Below are 10,483 nucleotides of genomic sequence, written 5' to 3' on the forward strand. Positions count from 1 at the left end.
GGCAAGTGAGATGCCAAAAACAGACAAATGCTGAAAAAAATATTCCAGATTTTCGACCACAAGTGGTCGAAAATCAGCCCAGATATTTCTCAATTTCGACCACATGTGGTCGAAATTGAACCAAGTACACCAAAATTTCGACCACACGTGGTCGAAATTTAGCAATATGGTTGCCAGATTTCGACCACATGTAGTCGAAAATCTGGGCCTAATTTACAATTTCGACCACATGTGGTCGAAATTGTGAAAAATAAATTTCTTTTTATATTTAAATATAAATAATGTTTTCGATCACACGTAGTCAAAAAAGTTAAATATATAATTTAATATAAAAATAATTTTGTGGTCGAAAACAGTTTTTTCCATTAATTTCAGAAGAATGTGATTGTGACCACACGTGGTCGCAAATTTCGACCATACGTGGTCGAAAAACATTTCGACCTACCTGTTAGCGGCCTACGGGTGTGGTCGAAAAATTGATCGAAAAAATGGCATTTTCGACCTCGTGTGGTCGAAAATCCCGATTTTTTTAGTAGTGCTATAGGTTCATTTGAACTTATTTTTAACACGGAGTGCAAATATATATATATATATATATGTGTAAAAATTTATTATAATCTCAACAAATATCATATCTGAACCCGTAATTTTAATAGTACAACAATTTCAATGCTAAGAATAATAGAATCTGAATCCGTAAATTTAAATCATGAATCGGTCTCTATGAAGACCTATCATCAATTAATTACTTCAAAAGCAGACTATTATGAAATAAGAGCGATATACAATAGCTGATTCCAAGTATCTGGTACTCCTGCAACACACCAGTGGCTGCAATCTAGTGTGCCAGCCTTGGCATACAAAGATGGATGCCCATCTTTTCTCAACTGAGTCAACAATGTAATATCAAGCAAATAAGCAGGCTTCTTCATTGTGTTCAACACTTCCTTTAAGATAGGTTCTCCTGGATATCTCTCTCCTGGATAGGCTGATCCCACTAGGGGTTTAGTTTGGCCCCGGCAAGTTTTCTCCTTTGGCTCACCCCAATTTGCACCACTAGTCAAAGTCAACCAAGAAAAATTTTACTACAAAGTTTGAAAGGGGAGATAGTAACTCATCGAGTTTCAATTTTTATTAAGCAAATTTAATTTGCTAAAACAATTAATGTTTAAAAGAGGAGATAGTAACTCATCAAATTTAAGAAGAATTACGCAAAATGGACAGCAGGAATTCCTTGAAAGAAGACTTTAGTCTTGGCAGGATCAATGTTGGAGTCGATCCATTTAGCCCAAGTAGTCAACCCAATTTTGTATGCTTTCATACGATCCATATCTTTAAATTGTTTCCCACCAAGCTCAATGAAATCCCACCTACATTAATTGGGAAGACAAAACAAAAGGAACAATTATTAAGAGCTCAACAATTATTAATCTATTTAAAAACGTTAGTTAAAATAGAAATTAGAGCTGAACAAATTCTATAGCTAAAAATCAAAAATTCGTTGCTAATCTTGTACTCCTACTTTAATGTAGTAACTCTTTAATTTCAATAACTCATATTATATACAGCCAAACTTCTCCATAACAACTAAGTTTTCTTTGGATACATTTTCATGTGATATTATATTATATGTTCTCTATAATAATATTTTGTTATTGCAATAAAAAAATCCGGACAAAGGACACTGTTATAGAGAGATTTGACTGTATTTAAATAGACAAGATTTTTTTAGACATTTTGGTATATTATATACATATTTAGTTTAAAACTACAAAATTCAAAACTCTTTTTTTTTTTTTTAATATTCACATAAAAATGAAAATGAAGGGAATAATAATGGCATTACGGTTGTAATTTTCCAGCATGAATCCACCAGTGATAACTGTTGAAGATTAAAACATCAGCTTCTCTCCAGAATGAGCTGCTATTAATGGAGTCGAGCTTCAAAATTCGACCACTTTTCTCAAAGGAATAGTCTACCAGAAATTGATTCTTCAAGTACTGCAGTGTCACTCCATATTCCTTCCAAAGTAATCCACCAAAAAATCAACAATAAGAGTAAAATTTTTAAAAAGTTTAATTTGTATTATAGGAACAGTGTAAGAAAAATATTTACATAATATACGTTAACTTATAAACCAGTATGATACTAAGTTTAAAGTTTAATTGGTAACCTGGTAAATTAATAATTAACTTGCTATCATATGTTAGATTACTCTAGTAGTGTAAATAATCTTTATACTCAAAGACTGGATGTAATGTAGATTTAGTTGGTTCAGCTGAACTTAGTTTTTCTACTTAAAGTATATGGATTGTTGAAGACATTATGGATTCAATAGAAGTGTTCTCTCTTTATCACTTCAACACTTCAAATGAGAAAGTCACACAATTTAATATGATCTAGAGGAGGCAAAACTTTCAGTTTCAAATCTGACCATCACCCAGATAAAAGGACCAAAATAGTACATTATCTTTGGATTTGAATTTAAAACCATACATATTCTTTTACATGAATTATTAGTAGTCCATTATGCATAAGTGGTGCACTTTTAGTAATTCCCAAATATTCTATGAAAAAATTAGCGGAACAGGGCAAAAATTCCCTTGAACTATTAGAAAAGGTCTAAAAATACCCTTCATCCATCTATTATGCTTAATTTGACGGTCAACACTAAATTTATTTTAAAAAAAAAAAAAAATTATACATGGCATTTTATTACTAGTCCTATTTTCTAAATCTGAAAAAATTGATTTTTTTTTAAATCTGAAACTCCTAATTTTATTTAAAAAATGTGGTAAAAGAAAAAAATCAGGATTGGATTTTTATTGACAAATGTGATTTGTTTTTTAAATCTGGAAAACTATTTTCTTTTAATGAAAAAGGGTGGAAAACCCTTTTATTTTTTAAAATATGGAAAATTGAATTTTTGTAATTAAAATTTGGATTTTTAGATCTGAAAAGCTGAAAATTTTGAAGTAAAATAATAAAAAACAATTCTGGATTTATTTTTTTAAAACACGATTTTTCCACTTGTAAAAAAAAAAAAATTCTAGATATTAATAAAAATCCATTTTTTCAGATTTTGAAAAAAAAAACTAATTTTTCATTCTTTTTTTTTTTAAAGTGTCCTAAAATAATATCATTAAAATCTAAAAATTTTAGGACAAAAAAAAGTAATCAATTTTCCTGATTAATAAAAAAACCATTTTTCTAGATTTAAAAAAAATCAATATTCTAGTAATAAAATGCCATGTGTAAGTTAAATATATATATATATATATATATATATATATATATATATATATATATATATATATATATATATATATATATATATATATTTAAATTTAGCGTTGACCGTTAGTCCAAGGAGATAAATGAGCGAAATGGTTGAATTGAGAGTTATTATTAGCAAAATAGATGAATGAAGGGTATTTTTAGACCTTTTCTAATAGTTCATGGGCATTTTTGCCCTTTTCCGTTAAATTTTAACAAAATATTTGGAAGTTGACTAAAAGTACACCACTTATGCAAACATAATGGACTATCATTGCTCTATATAAAAGAACATGTATGATTTTAAATCTAAAGCAAAAAATAATATACTATTTTGGTCCTTTTCTCCTATCACCCGTTACAAAAGAGAAGCTTCACGTGCTTGACTCAACTGACCCGTATATAAGGGGCATGCACGTAGAAAAACATAATTAAGTAAAGGTATGTTCTCTCTAATGTTTTGACTAGTAAGAAGGTTACAAATTCTACCTAGATATGTATGCGACAAGATTTCTAAAATGTAAACAAATACTCCCTCTATTTCAATTTATGTGAACTCATTTCCTTATTAGTCCGTGTCAAAATGAATGATCACTTTCTATATTTGGAAACAATTTATCTTTATGCAATGATTTATAGCCACACAATATATATGTGACTCATTTTTCACCACAAGTTTAAAAATCTTCTCCACTTTCTTAAACTGCATGTCTAGTCAAATGGGTTCACCTAAATTGAAATGGAGGGAGTATGAAATTTTGAACCTATAATTACAAAAATGTCATGATTTCAAGTTTTTGACTGCGAAAACATAAAAGATGAATATATGTGTCTTGTTTAAATCCCGAATCCGTCGTAGATAGCGCCTATGTGAATTAAATTCCTTTTTATTTACAGTTATGTTTTTAAATGTTTATGCTTACCGGAAAATCTAGAGTGATAAGAGTACCCCCTGGCTGATAGACGTATTTGGAAGAAGGAACAGCAGCATGAAGCAAACATGCAAGGGATTCCCATTGATTGTTGCCTAGTGAATCTCCCACAAATAAAACCTTTTTACCTTTCAATTTTTCCAGCAAAGCTCTTCCATCAAACCTATGTCATAATTCAAAAAATAATGTCACCATGACTAGAAATTTACATAAATATCAACTTACTTTAAATGAAATCGAGTGACAATAAATTTAGACAATAGCCAAATATTTGATGGATTGAATAATTTATATTCTCTATGTATTGTCCCTTACATTTATGGCATACTCAGTTATTTGCATCTTAACGAGTTTTTTGTGAAAAAAAGAAACATACATGCAAAGAGCTTAACGAGGTTTTAGGGATTATAACATTTCCATCATGTATCACTTACGTGGCGAATCTAACATTGAGGTATGAATTCCATATAATTCAGTAGCTTTAGTTCAAATTCTGTATTTATATTTTAAACAAAACACTAAATATATGTAAATATTTATTCTGAACTCAATTCATGTCTTGTCCTAAAACTCAGAATCCGCCTTTGATCACTTATTAAGTGCATCATTCAAATCTCACGAAAAAACTTTGCCTACGAATAATCTTTGCTTTTTATTTTATTTTATATATTTTCATTAGCAAGACATACCTGGGTAGATTGCAAGCAGTAGGCTGCCATCTATATTTGTGATAAAACTTATCAACCCTGCCATTCTTGAGACAATTGAAACCATCATATAAAAAGGGGCAGCTCAATGAATCATAAATTGGGTAAGAGTCATCAAAAACCCAACTTCCTTCAAACAAATTACAACTTCCCAATGTTGAATTCATCCCATTTGATTTGTGAATAAAGCATGATATTAAGGAGAGAAGAAAATGAATATAGAAGATATTCTTTGCCATTAGATAGAGTGTGAGAAAATGGAGACTGAAAATGAAAATATATATACAAGAATTTAGAACTTAACACAAATGGAATACGAAGAATAATTTACACATACGTCAGTTAATTGAATCCAATCGTATATGGTAATTCATGAATCATTAATTCATTAATGCTTTAAATCCGCTTGCAAAAAGGTAAATTACTCCCAATTGATTATGACGTCTGAATAAGAAATATTTGTCAAAAGGTAAATTAATCCCAAGTAACTAATTACGTTTGTTGAATAGGATCTTTATCCTGGCAAGTTTAATGCTATAAATCTTTTAAGGGTCTGTTTGGAAAGCCACCTGGTAATTGGAATTGGTGTAATTACTACCCTAGTAATTACACAGCCTAGTTGTTACAAAGTGTTGTAATTACAACGACCTGCTTGTTTGTCATAATGTAATTACAGTGTAATTACAAGCGTGTTGTTTGGTTGCACAAGTGTAATTACACAATTATTTTAATTTAAAAATAAAATTTAATTATAAAAAATTAAAATTTAATATTTAAAAAATATGTGCCTTTATAAAAGATATTAAATTAGTTATTTAATAACACATTTTTTCTTGAAAATATGTTAATTGAATAATCATATATTTGTAACTAATATTGTAAAAAATAATTGATATATAAATTCAAATTAATAATATTTTAATTTTAATTGATTATAAAACTTAAAAACATACTTTTTTTTTTTGTGAGAACATCATGGGATTGAATGTTTGACACAAAAGGAATATTTATAAATATAATGTCATAACATTAATCAAATATTTGACAGAAATTCTATCAACTAAGTGACAAATAAACAGCATGCAATGTGAAATAACAAGTCAATGGTACTAAAACAAATAAATTAAAATAAAAAATATAACTTAAATTCAAAATCCAAAAGAGAAAAAAATTAACATAATACTCTTATGTCAAATTCCAATATTACATAAGTAAGTTTCAACACAACATAAGTAAATACTCTTATAATTCAAAAGAAAGGGAAATATAAGTATATAACTTCATTCACAACGAAATTGTACTTTAATAACGTCACTCATTATATGCCAAGTTTGTTAATGACTCATTCTTTCTAATATTAAGAGATGTAGTTTCAAAAATTTGAATAATAACACGGTTATGCTAAATGAATAAAATAAAATAAAATAAAATATGAGCAATGACGTGGAACCACAAGAAGTATATAGGGAATGAAAAGAAGGGAAATGAAATATAAATAATATAAAAAGAAAAATATATTTGAAAAAGAAAAAATAAATAAGAAATGAAAATATAAATATAAATATAAATAATCTAGAAAAGAAAATAAATAAAAATAAAATAAAATAAAAAGAGATTAAAGAATAGAAATTAAAAAGAAAAGAAATTTTAAAAAAATAAAAATAAATAAACTAAAAAGTAACCATGTAATTACAGGGTGTAATTACACCCAATTCTCAGCCCCCCCCCCCCCCCCCCCCCCCCCCCCCCGAGAATTGAAGAGTGTAATTACACCCTCTGAATTACACTCAATTCCCACCTAACTGTGTAATTACCTGATCAAACAAACAGACCAAACTGTATAATACACCCAATTCTAATTACCTAGGTGACTTTCCAAATACGCCCTAAATATGAAAGTAAAAGCATTCAAATCCCCCACTCCCTCAAATGACATAGCAAATTGAGAAATTAATTTTTTTTTCGACCGCATACAAGAAAAGTAATTGACAGAATATCAAATATCTAATACATAGAGCCTTTTTTACACTTCAAAGTCACCCAAATTATAGGATATTTTCAAGTAAACTCCTTAAAATATAAAATTTGTAATACATATAGGATATTTGTAATTAATTCTCTCATTTGTTTTGCATTTTCCGTTCATATTCATATACTAATTCACTAGCGCCAATTAATATGTGAAATACCAATCGTCAATATTAAATGGATGCTGACTGTCTGTTTGCTTGCAATATTAGCAAAAACCGTTTGCTTGACCTTGATTAATCTCTTCATCAACGCCTCTTAGTATTTGAAAGCAAAAACGTCACTGTTAAATGAAAGTTTAACCTGCCTCTTGCAATTGTTAAAAGATGTTTGGTTCTCTTCAACTTCTCTAATAAATGTTTATTAGTATGCATTGATATCTGAAAATTCAAGCAAAAGAAAGCTGAAGTGTCTGTATGTTAGCAAAATCCGTTTGCTTGGCCCTTTTTAAATCTCTTCACTAACCCATTTTTGAAAGCCCAAACGTCACTATTAAATGAAAGTTTAACCTGCCTCTTGCAATTGTTACAAAAAAAAAAAAAAAAAAAAAAAACTGTTTGGTTGTCTTCAACTTTGCTAATAAATGCTTATAAGCATGCATTGATATCTTAAAATTAATGCAAAAGACCTGACTAATCCTTTGCTTCATCTCGCAGGGGTCATCTCTTAGACTATTATATGTAAAACATTGTTGATTTTGTATTATAAAAATAAGTTCTGTTGCTAATATGGTGATTTTGGATATATTAAGTTTTCCGTGTGAGAAGTTGACTACAATTAAGGGAAAATTACATAGGTTATCTACTTAAGACTCTTTATTACAAAATATATAGATAGTTTTCCTTATTTACAAAACATAACGATATATTACGAAACATGACGGATTTTCATATATTTTTCGTTTTTTTTTTTTAAATAATTCCAAAAAAAAAGATTTTTTTTTAAATTATATATTTTTTTAAAAAAATTGTTTTTTTTTTGCTCAAAGGCTTAAAAAATTACCTCAAATTTTTGTGTATGAAAAATGTATGGAATGTGTATGTGTGAGCGAAATTTTTAATATATTTTTTACATAAAATTGTGAGCGAAAACTTTAAGCCTTAAATATGCTATGGAAGTTGTTATAATGTTGTTTTAGTTGTATTAATTTTCCAAAAACCTAATATGAACTTTATATACGAAAAATGTGAATGAAATTCTAAGTCTTGAGCGAGATATACACATTCCATACCATTCTCATACATAAAAATTTGAGCGTAATGTTTAAGCCTTGATCGAGATATACACATTTCATACTTTCTTCATATATAAAATTTGAGCGAACTTTTTAAGCCTTCAGCAAGATATACACATTTCATACACAAAAATTTGAGCGATTATTTCAAGTCTTGAATGTTGTATCAAAGTTGTATACAATTTTGTTGTTGTTGTATTAATTTTCCAGAAATCTAATATGAGCATCATACATAAAAATGTGAGCGAAATTTTAAGACTTGAGCGAGATACAAAGTTCATATTGTTTTCACACACAATTTTGAGCAGATTTTTTAAGCCTTGAACAAGATATACACATTTCATACATTGTTCATACCGTTTTCATACACTAAATTTTGAGCGAACTTTTTAAGCCTTGAGCGAGATATACACATTTTATACAACTTTCATACATAAGTTTTTGAGCGAAAAAATTATTTTAAAAAATATATTTTTTTTGAAAAAAAGCATGCTTTGTGTAGGGTTTGTAATGTTATGTTTTGTAAATATAAAATTATCGTTACATTTCGTAAATATTTCTCCTTAAGATGTATATATACGTAGTTGTCCCTAAAATTAAACCATGATTCATGGACTAATTAAGGTGGACATTAACCAAGTCTGTTGTAGTTATAGCATTTAAGACATGTTGCTGGGCAAACTAAGAGCCCGTTTAGATTAGCTGGAAAAAAAGTGACTTTTAAGCATAAGTGCTTAAAGTACTTTTAAGTGTTAAAAATTATTTTATAAATAAGCAGTTACGTGTTTGGATAAAAGTGCTTAAAAAGTTTTTAGAAGTAAGGATAGTATTGAAATTAATAGAAAATATAAGGGACAAAAGGGTAAAGTTGTTGGTCAAATCAAAATGGTTTTTAAGCCAAAAAAAAAAAAAAAGTTAGGGTTGAGCAACTTATTGGTTTTGGCTTATTTTAAGCACTTTTTAACTTGATTTAAGTTGTTTTCTATTTTTGTCAAACACTCAAATAAGTTAAAATTGGCTTATAAGCTGGTCAAACCAGCATATTATAAGCCAATCCAAACGGGCTCTAAGAGGATTTGTAACTATCGGCCCATTCTATTGACCTGGTGTTTTAAGCACCGACTACAGTGTACCTAACAGAATAGGGTGAGCCATGGATTGGACCATGTACCAATGCTTTCTAGTTTGGGAAATTCGCTGAAATGTCCTTATTGTGGGGTGGTCTTTAAATTTTTGCCCTTCGTTTGAACCCCTTGGTTTCGGGTTCGTACCCCCGCTCAGTCAAAAATTTTAAAAAAAATTCACAAGACAGAGTTTAGATTCGCAAGACAGAGTTTTGCATGCAAAACTTTACCTGTTTCAGGCAGAATTTCAAACTCTACCTTACGGTAGAGTTTTGCCTTAGGGCAGAATTTTGCCTTCAAAACTTGTGAATCCAAACCTCTGCCTTGTGAAATTCCTTTTTTTTTTTACTACTGGTGTTTAAACCCAGAACCTCGGGGTATTAGGCAAAGGGTAAAAATTAAAGACAATCCCCAAAGAAGGGAAATCCGCGCAAAAAAAAAAATGTTCTAGTTTTGTCTAGTTAAGACCCTCTATTACAAAACATAGACATACTTTTCCTTATCTACGAAATATAACAAGTTAATTACAAAGCATAACAAGACTTGGGTTATGCACAGATCCACGATTTCGGGCTAAAATTTAGGGATCCGATTTTGGGTGAATTCTAGCAGTTATCCATTTAACTCCATCTCTTTTCAAAATATATCTCTCTCTACAGAAATAGTCTTAACATGACTTTCTCTTAATTTTCAAACAAAAATTCATCCATTTCAAATCGCGATTTCGTTACTCTTTCACCATTCTTACTGTTCATCGTCATTTTTGTATATTAACAGTGTTTTCGATCTTATATTACCAGAGTTTTAGGTGTACTTCAAGTTCATTTGTTTGTGCAAAATAATGAGTAAAAAGCTCCAATAAATTTATCGCCCTGCAAAAGCCCTAGAATTGCAGCTTCAACGAGCCCTAAGATATGGCCAGAACCAACCGAAGAAGAAGAAGAAGAAGAAGAAGAAGAAGAAGAAGAAGAAGAAGAAGAAGAAGAAAGTCAAGCCAAAATCGAAGGTATAAAAACATTTAATTTTGAGATTTCTTTTATTTTTTTCACAGCTTGATTGTATGTAGAATTTATATACTTTAGTTTTAAAATATTTTCACCGTTGATTGTGTGGATTGTGTATATAAAATGTTGTGTATCAGTTTTTTGGGGTATTTTTATTTGTGTGTATGAAATATTAAC

General features: G+C 29.2%; 1 protein-coding gene across 1 annotated transcript; it reads right to left on the reverse strand.

The window, feature by feature from the left end:
• Nucleotides 1-750: 750 nt before the first annotated feature.
• On the reverse strand, nucleotides 751-7,413 carry LOC132613228 (protein trichome birefringence-like 42). The gene is made up of 8 exons (XM_060327266.1): nucleotides 7,410-7,413; nucleotides 7,106-7,201; nucleotides 5,155-5,214; nucleotides 4,899-5,067; nucleotides 4,201-4,372; nucleotides 1,847-2,022; nucleotides 1,212-1,370; nucleotides 751-1,056 (listed from the first exon to the last, which is right to left on the reverse strand). Exons 1-8 carry the CDS (start codon nucleotides 7,411-7,413, stop codon nucleotides 765-767), a joined length of 1,128 nt encoding a protein of 375 aa, XP_060183249.1. The 3' UTR covers nucleotides 751-764.
• Between the last annotated feature and the right edge of the window lie 3,070 nt (nucleotides 7,414-10,483).

This window comes from Lycium barbarum, chromosome 10 (genome assembly GCF_019175385.1).
Source record: "Lycium barbarum isolate Lr01 chromosome 10, ASM1917538v2, whole genome shotgun sequence".
Lineage (NCBI taxonomy): Eukaryota > Viridiplantae > Streptophyta > Magnoliopsida > Solanales > Solanaceae > Lycium > Lycium barbarum.

Excerpts from the sequence above, each read along its gene's own strand:
- LOC132613228 (XM_060327266.1), bottom strand. Across the intron at positions 5,215-7,105 it reads CCATTTAATATTGACGATTG|TTCTAAATTCTTGTATATAT; the intron begins GTATTTCACATA and ends ATTTGTGTTAAG. Across the intron at positions 4,373-4,898 it reads ACTGCTTGCAATCTACCCAG|GTTTGATGGAAGAGCTTTGC; the intron begins GTATGTCTTGCT and ends ATTATGACATAG.